Genomic DNA, 24699 nt, shown 5'->3' with positions numbered 1-24699 from the left:
CTGTTTCGAGCCTGCAGAACGGTAATGGAACCCAATGCGTCCAGTTACATACCTATACTTCTGCTGGCAGAGACAACTTATACAACATCTTTCATATCCTCAGGACACCCTAAAGAATGAGGAAATGTAGATTAATACAGCAGCCAATTTCTGCACAATCAGGGCTTACAAGTTGTAATCACATAATTCAAAGTGCAACGTTGGCTATTTTGTGTGTGTTTGGATAATAATGGGTCTACGTGTGACTGACCTTCATGGACAGGCTGGGAAGTGGGAAGACTGGCAAGGCAGTACAATAAAGTATCATGCTCATCATTTCCCTACTGCCATGCCATTTTACGACTGGCATAAAAAGATGACAGACTGGCAGCATCGCTTGCTCCCAAATCCAACTAAGTCTCTCATGCAATAATTAACAGTCTCTTCCTGCCTCGGCTAAGATATTGCGAGTTTTTAAAGAGACCATGGTGAGATTGTGTTCAATAATGACCAAGATTGGTGAGTGACAACTTCATTGAGCATCTGCAGTGGCACAGTTTGAGGCAGCGACAGGATCCAAAGTACAGTCTTACAACAGCCTCTTTCATACACAGCTTATATATATATATATTAAAATGTTAGCATTATGGTGTCACATAATTGTATCTAGTTTACACAGGTTTGCGTGATATCTGTTCCTGGGAACAGGAGATAGTTTAAGCATCTGCTAAATGTTGGCTGTTACTCCTGATGGGATTAGAATGCCTGTCCACTCTGAGCTTGCATAATTGAGAGGTGTTTGTCATTTTGTCTTTGAAATTAGTAATATTAGTAAAAAAATACCAGACCTATATGATCCATTTAAGTGAGCAATTATATGTGTAGTACAAGATAAAAGTCAGAAATAGATAGTCTATAAGGAAATTTCAAAGCAATAAAGAGTAACAGACACGTTATTGGAGTAAACTATTTGATGTCCTGTAATCTATTCAGGTGCTGAGAGATGGTTGCTAAGGGCTAATTAATATTATAAGCTTTCCATAGTTTCAAGTGAGTTATGGAGACACAATGGCATGGATGGCGTTGTTCTGAGTAGGTTATAGTATTGACACTTCAGGGAAACACATCTAAATGCTGCTTGCAGCCTGGGGGCAATAAGAATTGAAAGGTGTAAAGAAACAGTAATGGGTTGGATGGGATGCTTAGTTTATCTTGTAAGAGTAAAATCTACTACAAAAGTGCAGTTTTATGAATGAGAGAATGAGAGTATGGAAACGCGGTATAGTAAACATAGAGTGCTTGTGAGTGAGTTAGTAAAGAGAATCATAATTCAATATCTCACACTACTTCCTGCATGGGAAGATTGCTCAGTAAATCCTGCCAAGAGGGTTCGTTTATAGGCACAGTTAGGGAGGCATCAGCAACAATCACTACCCCAACAGGAACAGGATGACCTGCTGTCACTGTTACTCCCTCGTGGAGGTTTACCTGATTGGTTATTACCCTCAAAACGTTGGTACCTGACTGAGGGAGCACAGCCATCAATACACACACTTTACAGTTCCAGCAGTTATCGACATTCCCAGTGATGCTATTGAGCCACCAGTTTTCTGGCGAGGCTAGCAGCCACCATCCTTAATACTGTCCTTCAAGGGAGGAGAGTAGCTAAATGTAAGTGTTGATCTTTTGGGGCAACATCAGAAGAAATCAGAGAGAACAGGAAAATCTCGAATTTATTAGATTCCCTACAAAATGGAAATAGGCCCTTTGGCCCAACAATCCACACCGACCTTCCAAAGAGTAACCCATCCAGACCCATTCCCCTACCCTATATTTATTCCTGACTAATGCACCTATCACTATGGACAATTTATTATGGCTAATTCACCTGACCTGCATATCTTTGGTTGTGGGAGGAAACTCATGCAGAAAAGAGGAGTGTGTGTGTGTGGAGTTTGCACAGTCTCCAGAGGCTGGTATCAGGAATCTGGAATCTGTGAGGCAGTAGTGCTAACCACTAAGGTTTATAAAGGTTTGGCTGAATAGGCACTTGGTTATAACTCAGAAGTTGTTCACCCCAGCCACAATCTTAGGATAAGCAGCCAATCTTAGGAATTAGATGAGGCAAAATTGAAGCCATGTGAATTTTAAAAAAATTCTCTATCCCAAAGTGCTGCAGTTGCTCTACCACTGAATATGCTTAAGATTCGTACAATATAGCCAGATTTTGAGTTTCTCAAGGGACATGGATAACAGGCAGGAAATTCAACCAATGATCATATTGAGAGACATTTGAGTGTCATGGGGATGTATCACCTACTCCTGTTCCTATTTATTATGTTCCTAAACTAAGGGACACATGCACAAACTCATGGCGAGATTAAAATAATCTAATCTTCTCCCTAATAAAGTTTGTAAAATGAAAAGAACTTCTTTAATGATAATCTGAATGAATATCTCGTGAAAAATTGGATTGAGGAATACAAGCTTAAACAGAAATTATCAAGGTACTCTACATAATTATGGTTATGTAATAAACGGGTGTGATTTGAGCATTGCAGATGTAGTGCAATAGCAGATTGATTTGCTAAAATTAGGATTACATACTTCAGAACGAAAGCTCCACAGATAACCTTCAAAAGTTAAACCACCCGAAAGTGTAGCGCTACACAAACTGTATACAAAGCAGATTCCATGGGCTGAGAGGTTAGCAGAAGCAATAAACTAAGCAGTTCCTACTTATTTTCCCATAAAAACATCACATGAATTTTTAAAATTCTGAGGCCAGAGCTTTAATGGCATTCACTCCAAAATACAGCCATAGCCACAATCTAATTTTTAAAAAAACTGCTGAGATTGTGACAGTTTTAAAATGGTTTGCCTGCTCCACCTGTAAGCAATAATGCAACACCTACTGCCTCCGCAGAGATTTTCAGGTGAGGACAAGCCTTTGGGACCTTTCCGAGTATTTTTCACATGCACTACTTAAACACACTGGAGGCTTCACCCAGCGAACCTGCACATTGAATAGTTAAAGCGTGCATGGGCTGGGGAGAGACAAAGAACACGGACTACAGGTTTTGCAACAATTGCCCTCCCCTTGCAGCCATTTGGAGCAGTTTTGTAAAATGACCAAGCAGTGTCACAAAGTTACTTATTGATGTCACTTTCATAATCCAAGCATTGCTCCTTAGTCCAGCACTGGGCTTGGCATGAAGATGACAATTGGATTAAACAGGCCTTTTTAGCCTTTGGGAGAAAGTGAGGACTGCAGATGCTGGATGAATTCCTGACCGCAGATGCTTTCCTGATGAAGGGCTTATGCCCGAAATGTCTGCTCCTCGGATGCTGTCTGACCTGCTGTGCTCTTCCAGCACCACATTCTCATCTTTTCAGCTTCTGCCCGAACATAATAGAAACATAATATTTGGTTGGACTAGTCTTTGTCAGCGGTGATGCTTCACTTGAGTATTCTCCTCAAACAATTGCTCAAACCCTTGAATTCTGTTTGATCATCAAGAAATAAAATGCTGATAGGGAGTGATTTGTAAAACATGGCTTTACAAGAAAAGTTCTGCTGAAAACTTGCTTGAAATTTATTGCATCCCATTAAGAAATGGCACCTCTCAAAAGATGAATTTCTACTGAGGAATTATGTGGTTTTTGCTGCTGGCAGCAAAAGTTTAATTACTATCAGAACCAGGAGGAGATTGGGAACACAAGGAGATTCTTGTTTATTTATAAATGTACTGAAATGTGCTGTTCAAGTGGAAGCATATTTGACAGTAACTGTCCAAAAAGGAATTAAACAAGAACTGAAATGGAAAAGAATGCAAGGTAAATGGCAGAATACACATAATGACTTTTATATATGTTGTAAGATTCTATGATTAAATCAAGATTTGGAGATGCTGGTGTTGGACTGGGGTGTACAAAGTTAAAAATCACAACACGAGGTTATTGTCCAACAGGTTTAATTGAAAGCACACTAGCTTTCGGAGCGACACTCTCATCAGGTGATTGTGGAGAGCTCGATCGTAACACAGAATTTATAGCAAAAATTTGCAGTGTGATGTAACTGAAATTATACATTGAAAAATTGATTGTCTATTCTAACAGATGAAAGGTTTAACAGACAATCAATTTTTTAATGTTTAATTTCAGTTACATCACACTGCAAATTTTTGCTATAAATTCTGTGTTACGATCGAGCCCTCCATTATCACCTGATGAAGGAGCGTCGCTCCGAAAGCTAGTGTGTTTCCAATTAAACCTGTTGGACTATAACCTCATGTTGTGTGATTTTTAACTGATTAAATCAAGTTTTCCTTCACAGACGTGGATGTGAACATCACTGGTCTAGTAATACAGGCAATACTCTGGGATGTGAGTTCAAATCTCACCAAGGCAACTTGTAGAATTTAAATTTAATTGATAAATCTGGAATACAAGACATGTCTCGGTTCTGGTCGCCATGACAAATATTGTTGTAAAAGCCTCTTTCATTGCCTAATATCCTTTAAGGTAGAACATCTGCCATCCTTGCCTGGGATGGCCTTTATGTCACTCCAGACCAACAACAATATCATGGACTTTTAACTGCATTCTTAAATGGCCTGAGTAGACAAGCAGGAAGAAGGATTGTATCCGAAGCATCGACTTCTCCACCTTCTGATACTGCCTGGCTTGCTGTGTTTTTCCAGCCTGTGTTGTCTGCTTTGGATTCCAGCATCTGCAGTTTTTTTGTCTCTTTCTTAAATGGCCTAGCAAGTCATCCAGTTCATGAGCAATTGGGGAATGGCAATAAATGACGGTCTTGCCAGTGACACCCATCTTCTATGAGCAGATATGCAAAAATAAATTAGACACGTTTTTCCAATATGTCACATACACTGGAGGACCGACTTTGAATAACCACAACCACTGACTTGGAGCTTTACATTTATTTTCCTCAGGAGCTTATTGAGCATACCCTAAGATTTTCAACTGCTGCAATGAACAGACGCTTTTTCATGCCGAAAAACATTTATTTTTTGTGATATGCAAGTGCATAGGTATAAATATTTCTTTTTTCATTACAATACAACAGTTAGAACATTCACAATGCTCTGTGGTGGAAAAACAAAACACAGAAGCTGCAAACAATTTTTTTTATTGCACAGTTCTGACAGCATATTTCAAACCATTGCTTTAAGCATCAGTCCAACTACAGTGAGTACTCCAAGCCAACAGATACAGCACACACCTGACTTCACCTGCACCACAACAGAACATAAAAACCAGATTCCACACAGCCCAACATTCTTCACATGTTCAACACTTGGTTGGTACATTATTACAAAAACATAAATTGGTACATATACAAACAAAATACCTGTGAGGTTTCCAAAATGCCACACATACGTTTGGCAAACATTAAATTGCCATATAGTTATTTACACCTCTGATACATTTGTAAACAAGTGTTTAATATGCTTTATGACTAGCAAAGAGCACAGACAGACTTTGTTTGAAGGTTGCAGAATAGAAGATGACATCTTTATTGGGATTTTTCTCAACCAAGTAATACATGCCCAAATCTCTTCAACATTGTGATGCGATTCTGCCTTTGCATTCCTGATTATTTCAACCAAAATGAAAACACCAAAGCCTGTTTTTGTCTTACACAGAATCAGATAAATAAAGGCTGAGCAAAATTTATTTTTAAAAAAAAATCATTCGGCACTGACTCCAATGGATCGCATTCCTTTTGGAACAAAAACAAACCTTTTTCTGTATTTTGCACAATTTCTCCTCATGAATGAAATGATGTTATTTGAAATGTACAAAGCCACTCAATGCATTCAAACGGAATGTAAATTTTAGCTTTACCTGCTAAAAACAGCAAGCTTTCCCATAGCTACACAAATGTTCCATTTATACAGCAATTTTTATTAAATGCCACTAAGGGGGCTTTCATGTGAAATATTGTTACAGATGAAATAACATCACCACTTTTTAACCACACAATGAACATTTATTCCTGTTACCACAGAGGACAAGGAGTGTGCTAGATATCTTCATTGTTAAATTATGTCTGCAAATGCTTTTCCCCAAAGCTGTGGGAGCCATTTATTACATTATATTTACACAAGAAAAACCCTTTCTACGCACAATATTTCAGACATTCAAGTGATCTTGTATAAATACCAGAACATTTCAATTCATCATTATAAACAAAGCAATTGGAGAAAGGGAGAGAAGTGAGGTCGGGTAGTGGGGGGGTCGGGGAACAAACTTTAGTGAAGATAGTAACTTTAGTTATTGAGAACAGATACTGCCATGCTTATAAGTGAGGGAAACCACAGTTTATTTATACCTTTTGCTATTTTGCCCTCATTTTCACTGCACTAAAACATTCCATTGTGACCTGCTATGAATTCTTAGGTTGCCTGTCCTGCACAGCTTCCTTCAGACATTGTTTCTGTTTGCTTGTGTCCACTTCCAGATGGGTACCACCAGGAGAAAGATGTTGCACAGAGGACAACTTTGATGGGGGATCTTTGCAAGTGTTCCCTTTCTTTACAGAACATGATTTTGAATGACAAACTTGCTTATTTCCCTTCAAGTCTGTGGTGTCGTTTCTCTCAGTTGATGCACATACTTCTGCGCTTGCACTTTGAGGTGTAGATCCGGGACTACACTTGGTCTCACAGCTTCTCTCCATTATTGAGCAGGGTGAACTGCTCTCCTTTGACTCAGGTTTTTCACCAACTGGCATGGCCTCCACAGACAAACGATGAAGTAGTAAGCTTGGAGAAACATTCTTTGTTTCATCTGTCTTGCCACAGTCAGCAGATGTGTTTTTTGAAAGAGATGGTTGTGCATTATTATTGAGGTTAGGCTTCTGGCATAACGTGCTCTTTACTGATGAACTCTGATCAGACTTTGCAGATTTCTCTGCCTTTGATGTACTCGGACCTGACAAGAAAGCAATATCAAGGGTGCCTTCCAGTGGCTTTAGGCTTAAGATAGATCTACCATCCATCTTACATTCAGTTATTTGCCTGCTAACATTTTCAGTCATTAAACCTAACTGCGGTTTGTCCAAAGCAACTTGAGCCATTCCAGTTACTATCTTGGAAGAGTCTGATGGGGTTGACCTTAAATGACCGTGAGCCATGCATGCGTTACTTGCTGATGTATTGTTTTTCTTCACAACTAAGGATTCTTCTTTAATCAAAGGTGTTAGTGTCTTTGGCTGAGTGTTGTGGGCAGGTGAGCTCTTGAACATATCTGATGAAGCCTTACTATTATTAGTTTCTTTGTCACATACTTTTCTTCCTAAAACATCGACATTTGAAGTCTTGGTTTCCAACCTTTCACAAACAGTTGTTTCTGCAGTGGAGTGTTTTCGAGTCCACTCTGCATCACCTTCCTTACCAGAGAATGTCTCCACCTCCAGGGAAGGGATTGAGGATTGTGCGATTTTCTTAGGGTTAGGTACACTAGGAGTTGATATGCAACTTCCAACTTCTGAACCAGGGTTAGTGGTTTGCAACACCATTGGGACGTCATTGTCATTAGAGCTTGTACCTAGTGTTTTACAAGAAGAAACCAGTGGGCCAGATGCAGTGATGCATTGTTCATCTGAACTTTGCACTTTAATCTCATTACACTTAGAATCGTCAGCAATGTTCAAATTAAACTCAGCCATCTCTCCAGATGCTTGAGCTACATTTTCATGTCCAGAGTTTGGTTCTTGTATAGCATTTTGTTTTTGAAGAGACTCTCGTCTTACATTCCAATTTTTCTTCCTTACAACTATTGCTTTTAGTTTCTCCTTTTCAATTTCATCGAGTGACTCCTGTCTTCCCACTTTTCTTGCTACAGGACGCTTGAGACAACCCTGCTCCACAGGTCTAACTTTGGTGATGGATGACATTTCAAATGCGTTCTCTTCTAAACTATGTAGACACGAATCTCTCTGTAAAGACTCTTTCCTTCCTTCTGCTTGTGATGTTTCAAGGCTATGCTTACGAGCACACAATTGTTTCTTGTCAGAGGTATAAGAGGGAGACAGTTTCTCAGCAGACTGCACTCTCTTCAATAATGGTGATCTCGGAGGTTCTGCACTCTTAGGTCGTACCATGTGCCTTAATATAGTTGGTGGCGAGTGCATCTTAGCAGGAAAAGTCTGCGCCATTTTGGAACTTCCAACGGAGTGACCAAGCAGAGGTGACGGTGATCTCTGGGGTGAAGTTGGTTGGGGTGTTGGAGAAGGGGTTCGTGCCAGGGGGGATAAAGGGATGCTACCAGCTGATTTACGTCTGCCCGATCTATATTTTGGCCCACCTAGCTTTGAACCCAATCCATGAAGCGTACTTGGTCTGACATGACCAGAGCCAGCAGGAGAATTTGGGGCGCTCGAACTAGGGGAGCTGCTTTGTGAAGAATTTGTACCTATTAAAACAAAACATTTCACATTGGTTAGTTTGTTCATAGTTTTGCCCAGAAATTAAACCTAAGTTTGAACATTTTACCTTCCAATGCAAAAAAAGCAATTTGTTCTTTGCTAAACTTGCCTCTATACTTGTAGCTAATGAGATTTAAATGTTGTAACACAACATTCTGATAATGACAAGACTTTTCAGTACCTTATTACAACAAATGAAATGGTAAATTGCTGATTTCAACTGTGAAGTCTCAGGAATTAGAATCTGATAACTCCTGTGCAAGACTAAAAGCATTAACACAACAGGTTCATTTTGAATGTCCATATAGGTTCAGTAATGTGCCATATAAACAGAGCAAGTATTGGTTTGTCAGAACATTAACATTTATCATAAGGTACTCTCCATTTGTCTCAAAATCACCGAGGCAAGAAAGATGAAAATACTACTGGAGTCTCACAGCTGATAACGATTACTGAAAAGTGCAGAGTGATGATTGCTGTGAACGGAGACTGTAGACACTTGTGAAATTTTACCACAGCATGAATCAGCTTTCAGAGGAAGAAGGGAAAAGAAAATGGGGAGAATCATTTCACTGAATTTCTCCTCGAACCTATTCTATATTTTCTGAACACCAGTGGCTCAGTGGTTAGCACTGCTGCCTCACAATGCCAAGGACCCAGCTTGAATTCCAGCCTTGTCCGTGTGGAGTTTGCACCTTCTCTCTGCATCTGCATGATTTTCGCTGGGTGCTCCAGTTTCCTTACGCCATCCAAAGGTGTGCAGATTAGGTGGACTGACCATGGGAAACAGGGTTACAGGGATAGGGTGGGAGGGTGGCTGGGATGCTCTTTGGTGGATTGGTTCAGGGCTCAATGGGCCAAATGGCCTCTTTCCACACCGAAGGGATTCTATGGAGTGTATATGCAGTCAAACTTCATTGTTAAGCTGGCAGGACTAGCATTAATGATTAGCATCAAGATCAGAATGAAGGCTTAACGTTATGCAGCCATCACTTAACCATAGCTCTTGTTTACATTCATATGTTCAGGGAAGTTACAGCAATGGGATTAACAATAACACTCATCTAGGATCACATCTGTCTTGAATTGTCAGCATGCATTTCCTTCAGTACCACAATAAGGTGCCAGCTTAGGCTTTTGTGGCTGGATTGTGAGCTGCCACAACCTTCTGACACCGAGGCAACTGAACCACGGCTAACACGCAACACTAACAGTGTCTGGCAGAGGTTAGAATTATCCAACAACTCTAACTGCTATGGCTGAAAACTCACCAGATTGAAAATCAGGGGCGGAGCGGAAGCTTTGTGTTGGTGACCTGGGAGATAGACTGTGTGTTGGGGACCCAGGCATGCTGTCACTAGATGACAGCGAGCGATTCAGTGAGGAGAAACTCCGGCTAGTGTGAAGTATAACGGGCTGTTTCGCAAGTTTTTTAAAGAGCGACCGCCTTCTGTAAAAAAAAGAGCAGGGATTTTACTTGTTAGATTGCAGTTTTGTTTTTGCTGGAGATCAATGATTTTAAATGTGTTAACAAAATGAACGCAGAACGCAAAAGCTTACTGAAGATGTGCTGAAACTGGAAGAAAGCATAATATCGTTTGATCGTCAGACATAGGAACAGAACATGACTCTGCCCCTCGGGCCTGTTCCGCCATTTCAATAAAGTAATGGCTGATCTGATTGTGACCGTAACTCCATCTCCTGCCCTCCACATGCCCCAGTCCTCTGTCAATCAGGAACCTGCCAGCTCACCCTCGATTATATTCACTGATATGGCCTCCACATCTCTATTTGGAAGAGGATTCCAAAGTCCAATGATCCTCTGACAAAAGAAGTTCCTCCTCACATCAGTCTTTAATATGAGAAGCCTTACTTTATAACCTGCATGCCACCTTTCCAGTTCTAGACACCCCATGTGGGGGAACGCCAATGAATATAAGCATAAGTTATTTAACCCTCCCCTAGGAATCGGTCTGGTAAGCCCTCTTGGAAATGTTTACAGAGCTAGAATATTGAGTATATCCATTGCAGTGGGAACCACTGAGCTGGGTTGCTGGTGGGACCCACCATGCCAAATCATGGAAGAAGCGGTGGATCAGTCTCTTGGTGATGACACGACCTCTCCTTTGGTGGGAAGACACAAGGACATGATGGGGGATTCCTAGCTACTGGTGGCAGGACATTAATGATCCAACTGATGCCCAGTATCCTTGAACAAACTGCAATTCAGGGATGGCTTAGGAATAAATAAACATTTGCATGGTCAACCAGCGAATACTGTCAGGGTTGCCAGAATCCTTCAATGGTGGGGACAAACGTCATGGTCAGGTACTCGGTTCCTGAGTAGAAAATCATCTCCAAAGCTTTTTTTCAAAACCTCTACATTCCACACCCCCTTCCCTCCACCCTGCAGCCAACCCCATCACTCATATTTTGTGTGAGCTCCCAGGGGAGTGAGACAGAGGGAACCTGTGATGGCAGGAACAGTGAGACAGGGGGAGGGAGGTAGAGCGACAGGGAAAGGAAGATCCTGTGATTACAGGAACTGTAGACTTGCACCAAGAGGCTGAGAAAGAGATCTGTGTCCAGAAATGATCAGGACATGCTGAGCAAGGCAGAAGGTGAAGCTCATTCTCGCTTCACAAGTCAAGGGACATAATTCCAGGACTCATTAAAATTCCCTGGTAAAAGATTGCCTTATGGGGAGAAAGTCTGAGCTGTGATAAAGTGAAACTGGAGATTGCAGCCTATTCCATTCCTCACTAATGCCCGAAACATCGAATTTCCTGTTCCTTGGATGCTGCCTGATCTGTTGCGCTTTTCCAGCAACACATTTTCAGCTCTGATCTCCAGCATCTGCAGTCCTCACTTTCTCCTCGCTGAACAGCCACGACAAGTTCTCTGCATAAACAGTCACCAGCCCAGAGGGTCCAGCCCTCCATTATCTGATAGACAGATGATACACACAACCTAGTGTGAAGCTGATCAATGGATTTTGTTTCAAGGAATATCCACTGCTTTCTGATGGACAGGCTTACAATAAGGGTGGATTATTTGTCATATTTATGGAGTGTGTTGTACCCTGTGCAGGTAAATTGGAACCATCTAGGGTGACTGGATGAGAACCTACTTTTAATGAGTTCTATCTTGCTGTTAGGTGAACAAATTAATTTTCAGGTTGCTGATGGTTGCTCAGGCATTTGAGCTGTGGGCATCCTTCCTGCTTCTTTCGCAAGTCAATGATTCTTCTGAAAGCAAGAGCTGAAATAACAGGAAAGTGGAGCTAATAGTCCTGGAGAGGTAGTATAGTACAGATGGGAGGATGGATAGAATTGGGATGTATAAGGTGATTGCAAAGGTTGAGTGAAGAATCAGAATGGGCCATGACAGGAGAGGTTGAATGAGCTGTGGGAGGAGGCACTTAATAAGAGCATGAAGATACGAGGACAGTAAAAACAGCCCCACAGCAATCAGTGATGGGCTGCACACTGACAGAAAGAGGCACCCTACAACTCTGACAAAGTCGAATGACTTATATTAGTTGCCTGGTCATAAAGATCAAATTGAATGCTCCAAAGAGTTTCTAGCCTGCTCAGTGCAAAGAAGGTTTAGAAGGATCTGCTGTTGGAGATTTTGATAGCTGAGTTGAATTTTTTGTTTATTCGTTCATTCGTAGGATGAAGGCGTCACTGGCCAGGCCAGCATTTATTGCCCATCCCTAATTGCCAAGAGGGCAGTTAAGAGTCAACCTTATTACTGTGGATCTGGAGTCATCTAGGACAAAGGTAAGGATGGCAAATTTCCTTCCCTGTAGAACGTGACTCCACCAGATGAGTTTTTCCAGCAATCAACAATGAGTCCTGGTCATCATTAAACTCTTGATCCAATTTTATAAAATTGAATTCAAATTCCACCTTCTGCTATGGCGGGATTTGAACTCAGATCTGTGTCATGTTGTGGCTGTACAGGACATTGATTTAGGCCACCGTTGGGATATTGTGTGCAATTCTGGTCTCCTTCCTATCGGAAAGATGTTGTGAAACTTGAAAGGGTTCAGAAAAAATTTACAAGGATGTTGCCAGGGTTGGATGATTTGAGATATAGGGAGAGGCTGAACAGACTGGGGCTGCTTTCCCTGGAGCGTCGGAGGCTGAGGGGTGACCTTATAGAGGTTTACAAAATTATGAGGGGCATGGATAGGATAAATAGACGAAGTCTTTTCTCTGGGGTCGGGGAGTCCAGAACTAGAGGGCATAGGTTTAGGGTGAGAGGGACCTAAGGGGCAACTTTTTCACACAGTGCGTGGTACATGTATGGAATGAGCTGCCAGAGTAAGTGGTGGATGCTGGTACAATTGCAACATTTAAGAGGCATTTGGATGGGTATATGAATGATGGGTATAGGAAGGGATATGGGCCGGGTGCTGGCAGGTGGGACTAGATTGGGTTGGGATATCTGGTCGGCATGGACGGGTTGGACTGAAGGATCTGTTTCCATGCTGTACATCTCTATGACTCTACAATCTATTACCTGGGATTAACAGTCCAGCAATAACACCACATGGCCATCACATGCTCTAGGGTTAATAGGGTGGACAAACACAATCTGTGATAAAGTCATGATTCCTGGACTTGGGAAGGAACATGCTCGATTGGCTGATTTCTTTTTGCTACAAGCTTTGTGCACAATTATAAAAGGCAGGAACAGGGCAGATACCTTTCTTGGCCTTCCTTCTTTTTTGTTTTTTTACTCCTCCTCATCATCCTGCTTCTGTGGCTGGGCCTTCTTGCTGGACCAGTTCTTATTGATGTGTTCTCAAAAGGTGTGGTTGTGATAGCAACCTTGTTTCCACTCTAGTCACAATACACAGGAAAATGGTTACTCGTAGAGAAATCAACATTCAGTTCATGAAAATGTTTGACAGCTAACTTCTCTGCAAAGTACAGATAAGGTCATTCTCCAGCTGCAATTCAACCGAAGCCAACATTTTCCTGATGAAGGACCGATGCCTAAAATGCCAACTCTCCTGCTCCCTCGGATGCTGCCTGACCTGCCGTGCTTTCCCAGCGTCACACTTCACGACTCTGACTCTCCAGCACCTGCTGTCCTCACTTTCTCCAACATTTTATGTTCCAAATTGGAACGGTTCTGAAAATATTGGTAAAGTGTTAAAATAACCAATGATTTTAACCAAACAGATAGAGCCAGAGGAATTCAGTTTGTTGGAAGAAAATCACCCAGGGATGAATGTATAAAAACAGTGAACTAATTAGGAGGTTTGGAGGACGGATGCTAACATTCAACTTAATTCAGTCTTAATCTTCCCCTGTATTCTTGCATATATTCTGCCACTCTATGGGCAAGGCAGCAACATAGTGATAATGTCATAGAGTATTGGAGTTTTACAGCACAGAAAAAGGCCATTTGGACCATCATTTCCATGCTAGTATCAAGCTGCCAACTTCTCTAGTCCCACCTTCTAGTCCTTGGACCATAGTCTTGCATGTAATGGCACTTCAAGTGACCATCTAAATATTTCTTCTACGGTAGATGGTTCTCATCTTAACTCTCTTTCAGGCAGTGAGTCCCAGATCCTCAACACCCTCTGCGTGGAAACAATTCTTCCGTAACTTCCCTCTAAGTTTTCTGCCCTTTACTTAAAACAATAGCCCTTAGTTTTTGATTCCTTTACTAAGGGGAAAAAGTTTATCCCTCTCTACTCTACTCAATTTTGTACACTTTAATCATCCTTCTCTGCTGCAGGGAAAACAACCCCAACCTATCTCATCTGTCATCATTGCTGAATCACTGCAGTCCAGGCAACATCCTGGTGAATCTCCACTGGATCCTCGCTCACGCAATCTCATCCTCCTATAGTGCTGCAACCAGAACTGCACACAGTACTCTAGCTGTAGCCTAGCTAACTCTTCCTGTAGCTCCATCATAACCTCCCTGCTCTTCTATTCAATGGCTTGACTAATAAAGGCAAGTATCCCATAATTGTTCTTAACCACATTATTCACTTGCCTTGTTGCCTTTAACATCTGTGGACACGCTCACCAAGGTTCCTCTGATTGTCTAATTCCCACAGCCTTACCAATAGTTGTATAGACCTTTGCCTAGTCAGCCCTCCCAAAATGCCTCACCTCATTTTTCAGGATTACATTCTATTTGCCACTGTTCAGTCCCACTGACCATTTATATCAACCTTGTGAACCACTCTGAACTGCCTGCAATGAAATGATATATTTCCTTAAATACCACAACCAAAACTGCTCACTGTACTCCCGATATGGTCTCACCAGTACCTTGTGCAATTGCAGTAAGCCTTACCTACTCTTACACTCCAACCATTTTGAAATAAGGGCCAAACACTCCATTAGCCTTTCTGATTACCTGTTGCACCAGTGTGCTAGGTTTCTGTATTTCATTCACAAGTATCCCAGAACCCACTGGGTTGCAGCTTTCTACAGTCCATTGCATGGGAGCTCATGTTAATTCGGAAAGACAGCATAAATATTTGTAAATTGTTGCAAAAAGTCTCTTGAATGCTATTTTCCAAAAGACAACATAATAATCTGGTTTTCAAATTTAACATGACCACAAAACTATTCAGTTTTAGGCACTCGAAGTCCATGAAAGAGCGATAAGTAAGCTTATAAAGGAATTAAACCTACACTTGCACCCCAATATCTTGTTTAGAAGGATTCTGCTGGTCAGATATAAATGCTTTATAAACGTACCTTGACAAGTAGTTCAACCACCTCTGTGTGAACCAGACCAAGTACTGGCTCGCTATTTACATGTGTTATTAGATCGCCAGCCTTTAATCCTGCAGTGTGAGCTGCACTTCCTTCTTCAACATTCTAGTGGCCAAAATTAAAGAGAAAAATTGATTTAATTTTTCGTTAATAATCAAAACATGAACCTATACACTGCATTGTCTCACATGCACTTACCCAAACAATATGATGGACTGTATAAACATCACTGTCCCCCATGTAGACTCTAATGGCTCGGAGTGTGAAACCATATTTCTTTCCTGAACTGTAGATAATTATAGGAGGCTTCGGACTTCCAGAGCTCGTGGAGGAGTCCCGACTGGGTGAGGAATCTCTCGATGAAGGATCAGAGGAAAGAGAATGTGGGGAAATTGGACTCGCCAATGGAGAAGCACCGAAAACATCTGAAATGAAAGGGCACAATGAAAATGAAATTTTTAGGTCTGTGGTTAGCTGCTGATTGAATATGTGGGAAAACATGTGGAGAATCGACCTTCCCATCAACGTTAAGTATCAAGAAGTGGAAGTGTTGGAAATATCAGTGGAATAACAATCCAGAAGCCAAGTCTAATGGTCTGGAGTCATGAGTTTGAATCTCTGGTGAAGTCTGAATTAAAATTGTTGTAAAAATACCCTTGTTCAATAAGAGTCATTTAGAGAAGGAAATCTACCATCCTTATATGGTCTGGACACATGTCATTCCAGACCCATGGCAATGTGGTTGACCCTTAACTGTCTTCTGGGCAATAACTGATGGCCTAGCCAGAGACTCGCATACCTCATGGGAAAAAAATACCCAAATGCTCTGAATTAGATTTTAATTGTGCAGCTGATTTTGGGAGATAAAATTTGCCAAATGCTCAATGGATCAGACAGCCAGCCCAGTCTGTTTTCGGAGACAGAGCTTAGAAGTGTAGGTTAGGTCAGCTGCAGGGTGACCATGGGCTATCAGCTCCCTCTGGGTATGATGGGGAAGCAGGAAGCTTGTTCTTGATGGGGGAATGATCTTAAAGTCTACCATGGAAATTACCATTGTACAAGTTATAGTTCCTGGCACTGATCTTTGTGAGATGGCTGCACACATTTAGGATGGCACTCAGTATAGTCCACATCATGTTTTTAATGAATAGAAAATCTGACAGAATTTGTTCACCTCATCTCAGCGGAAGCAAAAGATTTGTTACTTTCAAAAATTTGCACTCAAGCAACTTCAAACTTCAAATCAGAGCTCATCACTTGGTTTCCATTTAGTTCTAATATGTTGGTCCTTTAATGAAATGATTAGTCACTTGATTAAAACATTAATCTAAATGCACCCCTCCACGTATAATCAAAGAAAATTGAATTGAGAGGCCCACTTGAAGGGATCACGTTCAGACTTCTGGCTCTGCATACTAATTTACTAAAGGTGTGATAAAATATTTAGTTCACCTTAGAGTACATTTGGTCTTCATGGAAAATGGGTAGCACTGGGGACAAACTGGCCAGTCACTGCAAGGGATCCACAAAACCCAGTAATGATGTTCAAGGGGAAGCTACCATTAATCAATCACCCAGGTAACCCATACTGGACCAACACCCTGTGTGAAAATGTCTGCAAAAAGATGTGAAGGGCTTAATGGACAATATTCCGAGGTGATTCTGCCCCCCTTGCTAAAAACAAAACCTACAATTTCCGTGAGGAAATGCAGTCTAAATGAATGAGGAATATAGCTGCTACTGGTTCTCCCTTGTTATACAGCTTCCAAGGCAGTAATGAATTTAAACATCTTTATCCAAACCAATTCTTCATTAACATAGCTTGAGTTATAGTTATTCCAATACACCCAGAAGCATATTAATTACTCATAAAACTTCAGTTGTGCTTATTTGTTATACTAATCACAGCTTTCTGTAATATGCAACAAATCTTCTAAAGAAAATGCATACATCATCAAATCTTAACTCCTCATTACATGCTTGCCACTGTGACAAGTTTTAATCTGGTTCCTAATTAATGTTTTCTACAGACTGGAGAAAACTTGAAAAAACTTGAAAGAATTACTAATTATAGCTTGCAGTTGCACACACATAAAAATGACTGTGGTGTCTTTTTTCATTAAAAATGCAGAAATACTGTTTGTACATTGTTGGGCTGCTTACTGGCTTTGTTTCTGGTTAATTAATATGCTTAAACTAATGTGTCATTGCTATACACATTCTCCTAAAACGTCAGGTTGCTTTGTAAATAAGCTAAAAGGAACAATCAATATCTCTAACTTCAATGACAAAGCAACGTCCCTGACAGGTCTGAGGGATTGGGTGAGAATAATCATGGTCGATGGAGTATACAGAAAGTTTAAAAACAGGGGACAAAAACAAGACGGGGTTTTGAAACCCAAAGTATTTTGGTAGATATCGTGGCTCTGCACTCAAACTACAAGAACAACAGTGGGGAGATCTGCTCCTGAATCATCTAGGATTCATTCGCTGGATGTGGCCAATCAGATAGAAGTCACCTCCATCAATGGACTGGAAATTCTGAAGAAGCAATCAGCCTCAGAAGCAAACACGGGAGAGAACCAGCCTGTGGTTGGAGGGGAGAGGGGAGTGTTATAGAGTCATCAAGTGACAAGGAAGCAGGAATGGGAACAGGAAAGCAGACCACCAGGAAGGGGAGTGAAGTTGCTGAACAAGGCCTGAAAGATTAGGGCTTCAGGCTAGGGAACAAGATCAAGGGCCTGGGGATGAAATGTGACTGCAAAGTATGGAGGCCTTGTGGAGGTAGGGGAGTGGGAGCAGCTGAGGTTGAGTATGGGGGTGAGGCGAGGAAGAAAGGAGTAAGAGGATTGCAGTGGGAGGAGGAGAGTAACCAATGGAAGATTAGAAGCTGCAATGAGAGAGGAGCTGCAGGAAGACAGGCACTGCGGGGAGTGGAGGAGCTGCAGAGGAGGAGACAGTAGCTGCAAGTTGGGGTGAGGGAAGGGAGGTTGCAAAGTGAGGTAGGAACAGCGGCAAAGTGTGTGGGAGTTAGATCTGTAAACAAGGGGAAGGTAAAGAATGGCTGCAAAGAAGGATGGGACAAAAGGCTACACAGGGATGCAATGACAGAGAGGGGCTACAAAGGTTGGGACAGGGTCTGAAAGCACTGAAAGGGCATATAATAACATTTGTGTCACATAAATGCCAGATATGACCATCTCCACTTAAAAAACAATCTAACCAGCACTCTTTGACATTCAATGGTGATGCCATCACTGAATCCCCTACTATAAAAATCCGGGGGGTTACTATTGACCAGAGACTCAACTGAACTCACCACATAAATGCAGTGGCTACAAGAGCAGGTCAGAGACTAGGAATACGACTGACTCGCCAAAGCCTGTCTATCATCTACAAGGCACATCAGGAACTTGATGGAATACTCCCACTTGCCTGGATGAGTGCAGCTCCATCAAGACTGAAGAAGCTTGACACCATCCAGGTCATAACAGCTCACTTGACTGGCATTACACCCACAAACATCCACTCCCTCCATCACCAATGCTCAGTAGCAACAGTGTATACTATTTACAAGATGCACTGCAAAAAATCACCAAAGATCCTCAGGCAGCACCTCCCAAACCCATGACCACTTTCATCTAGAAGGGCAAGGGCAGAGATACATGGGAACGCCATCATCTGCAAGTTCCCCTCCAAGCCACTAGCCATCCTGACTTGGAAATGTATCGTCATTCCTTCACAATTGCTGGAATTCCCTCCCTAATGATTTTGTGGGTCAACCTCCAGCACATGGACTGCAACAGATCGAGAAAGCAGCTCACCACCACCTTCTCAAGGGCAACTAGGGATGAGCAATAAAGACTGGCCAGCCAGCGGCACTCATATCCCACAAGTGAACAAAAATAATTAACTTTTCATCTGTTGGGAGAGAAATATCGAGTTAAATGTTTTGAGTTCAATATGACCCTTGTATTCTGAAAAGGAATCTGATCGGACTCAAAATGTTAGCTCTCTTCTTCCTCCACAGCTGATGTCAGAATTGCTGATTTTTTTCCAGCACTTGCTGTTTTTATTTCAAGTTTCCAGCGTTCGCAGTATTTTGGTCGTGGTCGCTGGGTCAAAATATTGGAATTCTCTTTCTAACTGCATTGTGGGTCAACCCACAGGCAGGTGAACCACAGCAGTTTCAGAAGGCTGCTCACCACCATCTTCTCAAGGGTAATTAGGGACAGTCAATAAATTCTGGCCAGCGAGCAATTCCCACATTTCACAAGTGAATTTTAAAAATAGGTTCACAAAAAAGGAGAAATGGCTGAAGTTCGGGGAGAAACTGGGGATCTGTTAAACTTCTCCACAATGGAACAGCCACTTACTGGGAACAGGAAAACAGAAGAATTGAATTACTTTAAAGGTATTATGGAATTCCCTGGACCAAGACTACAGGAATTCACAAACCATTGAGAGGACAATGTACCGGATGCTGCTGAAATCAACACTGTCAATTGCATTAATTTATATTGAACATTTTTATTTCACAAGAGTTTGCACTTACAGGTATTTATATTATCACATCTGAAAGTGTCTTACATTAGTTTTAATCACTTTGATGTGCACTGGCTGTGTTAACACATTAGCTGTGATTGCATCAGGCTGCAGAAAGCATATTTGAAGTGATGGGGCTTTTTGGAGTATACAATTGTGTCAGTTACTTATTTAAAAGAGCATTTGTTGCTAATTTATGCTTGTTGTTTTGTGCTGATTTAAATACAGTGTTTAAGAAATTAACATTTTCTTGTGTGTTTTGGCTTTAGGTTTAATGGAGCAGTGATGATTATTAAACCTATTCATACATTCTTCTAATTCCACTTCTGTGCAGGTCCAAATCCTTCATACATCAGCACAAATATAGAAGGCATGGTTATAACGTTGGTTCTGAGCTCCCATCAGGTCTTAGCCTGGATCATTGGAGGAATTCAGCAATAGAAATACTGTAGAATGTAAAGGGGAAATGGCTAGGTTCTCACTAGTTGGAAATGGTCATTGCCTGGCATTTATGTGGCACAAATATTACTTGCCATGAATCAAAAGTCTTAATATAGTCCAGGTCCTGCTACATATGGACAGAGATTGTTTTAGTTTCCGAGTTGTTGCGAATGGTGCTGAACTACAGCAAATGTCCAAATAAACTTGAAAGCATGGACTAAATAGTTTAGAGAAAGAAAGCATTCAATTTTAAACTAGCTTATTTTGTGAACACAATGAATGCTTACCCTAAAAGATGCAAATATGAAAGGCAGAGAATGGCAATCTTATTATTTGCACAGAGACATGTGTCTTAATGGGCTTTATATTACGTCAGTAGCACATTGTTTGCCCAGAGCCATTAATAAAGGACATTAAAGAAAGATCACTTCAAAACTGTGAAATATTAAATGCAATATATCCAATTAATTATCTCATTTATTCTTGGAAATTTTTCTTGAAATAGTTTTATGGTGGATCTTGCTAAAACATGATCTCCTGTGTAAACCTTTTGTGGTGGTTTATGGTACCATTTACATTTAGAGAGCTGTCTATTACTAAGTTGACAATGTGGTTTGTATATGCTGTTCCTGATTGTCATACCTGCAGGAATCATGAGTGAAAGTGCAGTGGCAGAGGCTGATTTCATCACTTTTCTTGTTCGTTCTTTCTCTGTACTTTCCAATCGCTGACGGGCTAGCTGTGTGACACTGTCACTTGCAGGCTTTGGTGAAATATCTGTACTTTCCACACTGTCACTCCTGGTGTTAATCTGATCCAGGTGTTCGGAAAAACTGCCAACTGTTCAGAAGCAAACAGATTCAATCAGTATTTCCCCATTTCATTAGACATTCTTTTTAGGTGCTCATTCTTATAAAGTTGAAAATGAAAATATTACACTCATCCCAACATCTAACAGTAAGAGCTGAAAGTCTCACTAGTCTGCAAAAATCTAAACAGCAATATCTCATTTCAATGAATTGAAAATCAGCTTATATTGCATTGACATTCATCCTTCTATTTCTCTTTTCTCCAAATGGAATTAATATAACAATCTCATGAAGCAGCAGAGGACCAGCTGCTGTGAAAATTTAATATACATGGGACAAGAGAAGGCAACTGAGGTAATGCTTATAAAAAAAAAGTCATATTATTAAGCTACATTGCCTCCTACATTGAAATGTTTCACTGATTGGAAACTGAAACAAATACTATTTTGCTTCCCTAACTTGAAGAATTTACATATTACAGAAGCTAGTGAGCTTGAGGGAGTATTGTGTCACACTGGGGTAATACTTATGAATATTTAGATAACACAGCAAATTGCAACTGATTTCATCTCAAATCACAAGCCATAAAAAAGGGACCTTGCACAATTTAATAGAGTCATGCAGCACAGAAACAGACCCTTTAACCCAACAGGTCCATGTCAACAAGGTATCCCAAATTAAATGAGTTCCATTTGCCTACATTTGGCCGATATCTCTCTAAACCTTTCCTATCCATGTATCTATCCAACTGTCTTTTACTGTCACTTGCATCTACCACTTCCTCTGACTGCTCATTCCATATACACACAACCCTCTGTGTGAAAAAGTTGCCCCTCTCACCTTAAACTTATGCCCTCTTGTTTTGGATCACCTTGGGGAAAAGATCTTTGCTATTCACCTTCTCTCATGATTTTATAAACCTCTATGAAATCAATACTCAACCTCTTGTGTTCCAGAGAAAAAATTCCATCCTATCCAGCCTCTCCTTATAACTCAAAACCTCCCATATCAGTAACATCCTTGTAAATCTCTTCTGTACCCTTTTCAGCTTAATAAAATCCATTCTACAACAGGGTGACCAGAACTATATGCAGTACTCCAAAAGTGGCCTCACCAACATCCTGTATAACCGCAACATGACATCCTAAGTCCTTTACTCAACGCTCTGACCAATGAAAGCAAGCACACCAAATGCCTTCTTCACTACCCTGTCTACCATTGATACCACTGTCAGAAATTATGAACCTGTATCCCTAGTGTCTTTGATAACACTCCCAGCATTAATTTTGTATATCCGGTTATGGTTTGTCTCATCTAAATGCAACACCTCGCATTTATCTAAATTAAACTCTGTCTGCCAGTCCTCAGCCAACTGGCTCAGCTGATTAAGATCCCGTTGTATCTTAGATAACCTTCTTCCTGTCCATTATGGCATCAATTTTGCTGTCATCCACAAACTTACCAATTATGCTTCTTATATCCTCATTCAAACCATTTATGTAAATGACAAACAGTGGACCCAGCACCAATCCGTGTGGAACATTGCTGGTCACAGGTCTCCAGTCTGAAAGACAACCTTCTACCACCACCCTCTGTCTCTTACCGTCAAGCCATATTGTATCCAATCGGCAAGCTCTCCCTGAATCTCACGTGATCTAATTTTACGAAGCAGTCTACCTTGTCAAAGGCCCTGTTAAAGTCCATGGAAACAACTCTACCACTTTACCCTCATCTACCCTCTTAGTAACATCCTCACAAAACTCAATTAAGTTTGTGACAAAGGATTTCCACGCACAAAGCCATTCTCTCTCTAATTGGCTCTGCCTCTCCAAATGCATGTAAATTGTCTCGCACAGAATACCCTCCAACGACAAAGCCAACACTGATATCAGACTCACTGGCCTATATGCCCCTGGCTTTTCTTTCCTGTCTTTAAAATAAACACATTAGTCACCCCCTAGTCTTTTGGCACCTCACCTGTGGTTGTCAATGATACAAACATCTCTGCAATTTCTTCCCTAGCTTCGCACAATGTCCTAGGACACACTTGATCAGGTCCCTGGAATTTATTTAACTTTATGTATTTTAAGACGTCCAGAAACCCCCATTCCTATAATGTGGACTGTTACCAAGATATGACTATTTCCCAAGTTCCCTGGCTTCTATGTCTCTTTACTCTACGAATACTGATACAAAATATCTATTTAGTATCTTCATATCCTGTGGTACATCATTGATCTTTAAGGGGCCCTATTCTCTCCCTAGCTACTCCTTAGCCTTTAATGCACTTCTAGAATCTCTTGGGTGTTTGCTTAACCATATCTATCGAAGCTGTATGATACATCTTTTTTGCCCTCCTGAAATCCCTTTTAAGAATGCCCCTACTCCCCTTATACTCTGCATGAGTTTCACTTGATCTCAGCTGTCCATACCTGACACATCTGATTTTATTTATTGTCGTCATGTACTGAGATACAGTGAAAAGTGTTTTACATGCTATGCAGGCAGAATATACCATAGATTGCTGGTGACCATTACTCCCAGGAACTTGGCGCACTCAACTGTCTCCACCTCAGCACCATTGATGCAGACAGGGCCGTGCCTCATTCCACTTCCTAAAGTCAATGACCAGCTCCTTCATTTTGCTGATGTTGATGGGGATATTGTTGTATTTATACCTTGCCAAGAAGCACTCAATCTTTTTCCTGTATTCTGTTTCATTCTTGTTTGAGATCCAACCAACAATAGTGGGGTCATCAGGAACCTTGTCAATGGAGCTGGGGCAGTATTTGACAGTATGAGTGAGTGTATAAGGTGTAAAATAGGGGGTTGAGTACGCAGCCTTGTGGGGCACTCACACTGAGGATTATGGTGGCACTGGAATTATGGTGTCTTCTTGAAGTAGGTGAAGACTTCAGATCAAAATAAGGAGAGGTTAAAGATATCAGTGAATACTCCTGCCAGCTGTTCCACACACTAACCCCCCTCCTCCTTCATGACTAGAGCCTCAGTATTTCTAGTCATCCAATGTTCTCTACTGCTACCAGCCTTGCCCTTTACTCCAACAGGAACATACTTTCTCTGCACTCTCGTTATCTAACTTTTAAAAGCCCCCCACACTTTCCAGACTTCCCTTTATCTACGAATAGCCTGCCCCCAATCAACTTTTGAAAGTTCTTGTTTTATACTTACGAAATTGGCCTTGCTCCAATTTAGAACTTTAATTTTATACAACATCTATCCTTTCCATAAACTATTTTAAAAGTATAGAATTATGATCACTAGTCCCAAACTGCTCCACTACGAACACTTCAGTCACTTGCCCTGCCTTATTTCCCATGAGAAGATTGTGCTCGCTCCAGTTATTGACTGACAGGTCCGTGAACAATCCAGTGGGGAATGACAAATGATAATTTAAGGTCTCACCAGTCATAACTGATGCCTAGGATAAATTCTGTAATGCTTCTTGAGATGCACAGGAACAGCTCACAAAATTATTAGAATGTTGACCTCTCATGTTCACTGACATTCAAGATTAATTGGGCGGCACAGTGCCTCAGTGGTTAGCACTGCTGCGTCACAGCGCCAGGGACCTGGGTTCGATTCCAGCCTCGGGTGACTGTGTGGATTTTGTACATTCTCCCCGTGTCTGCGTGGGTTTCCTCTGGGTGCTCCAGTTTCCTCCCACAGTCCAAAGATGTGCGGGTCA

General features: G+C 41.2%; 1 protein-coding gene across 2 annotated transcripts in view; it reads right to left on the bottom strand.

The window, feature by feature from the left end:
- Nucleotides 1-5099: 5099 nt before the first annotated feature.
- The window catches only part of LOC132822321 (microtubule-associated serine/threonine-protein kinase 4-like), a 190757-nt gene continuing 171157 nt past the window's right edge, over nucleotides 5100-24699 (bottom strand). For both annotated transcript variants that reach the window (XM_060835555.1, XM_060835564.1), the window contains exons 21-26: nucleotides 20824-21021; nucleotides 15394-15620; nucleotides 15178-15300; nucleotides 13151-13287; nucleotides 9706-9884; nucleotides 5100-8421 (exon numbers count right to left, since the gene is read on the bottom strand). In XM_060835555.1, coding sequence (XP_060691538.1) covers nucleotides 6392-8421; nucleotides 9706-9884; nucleotides 13151-13287; nucleotides 15178-15300; nucleotides 15394-15620; nucleotides 20824-21021 — 2894 coding nt within the window. In that variant the 3' untranslated portion in view covers nucleotides 5100-6391. The remainder of the gene's footprint in view (nucleotides 8422-9705; nucleotides 9885-13150; nucleotides 13288-15177; nucleotides 15301-15393; nucleotides 15621-20823; nucleotides 21022-24699) is intronic.

Source organism: Hemiscyllium ocellatum, chromosome 2 (assembly GCF_020745735.1).
Source record: "Hemiscyllium ocellatum isolate sHemOce1 chromosome 2, sHemOce1.pat.X.cur, whole genome shotgun sequence".
Classification (NCBI taxonomy): domain Eukaryota; kingdom Metazoa; phylum Chordata; class Chondrichthyes; order Orectolobiformes; family Hemiscylliidae; genus Hemiscyllium; species Hemiscyllium ocellatum.
The sequence above is the reverse complement of the archived record's forward strand: the minus strand, read 5'-3'. Positions and strand labels throughout refer to the sequence as shown.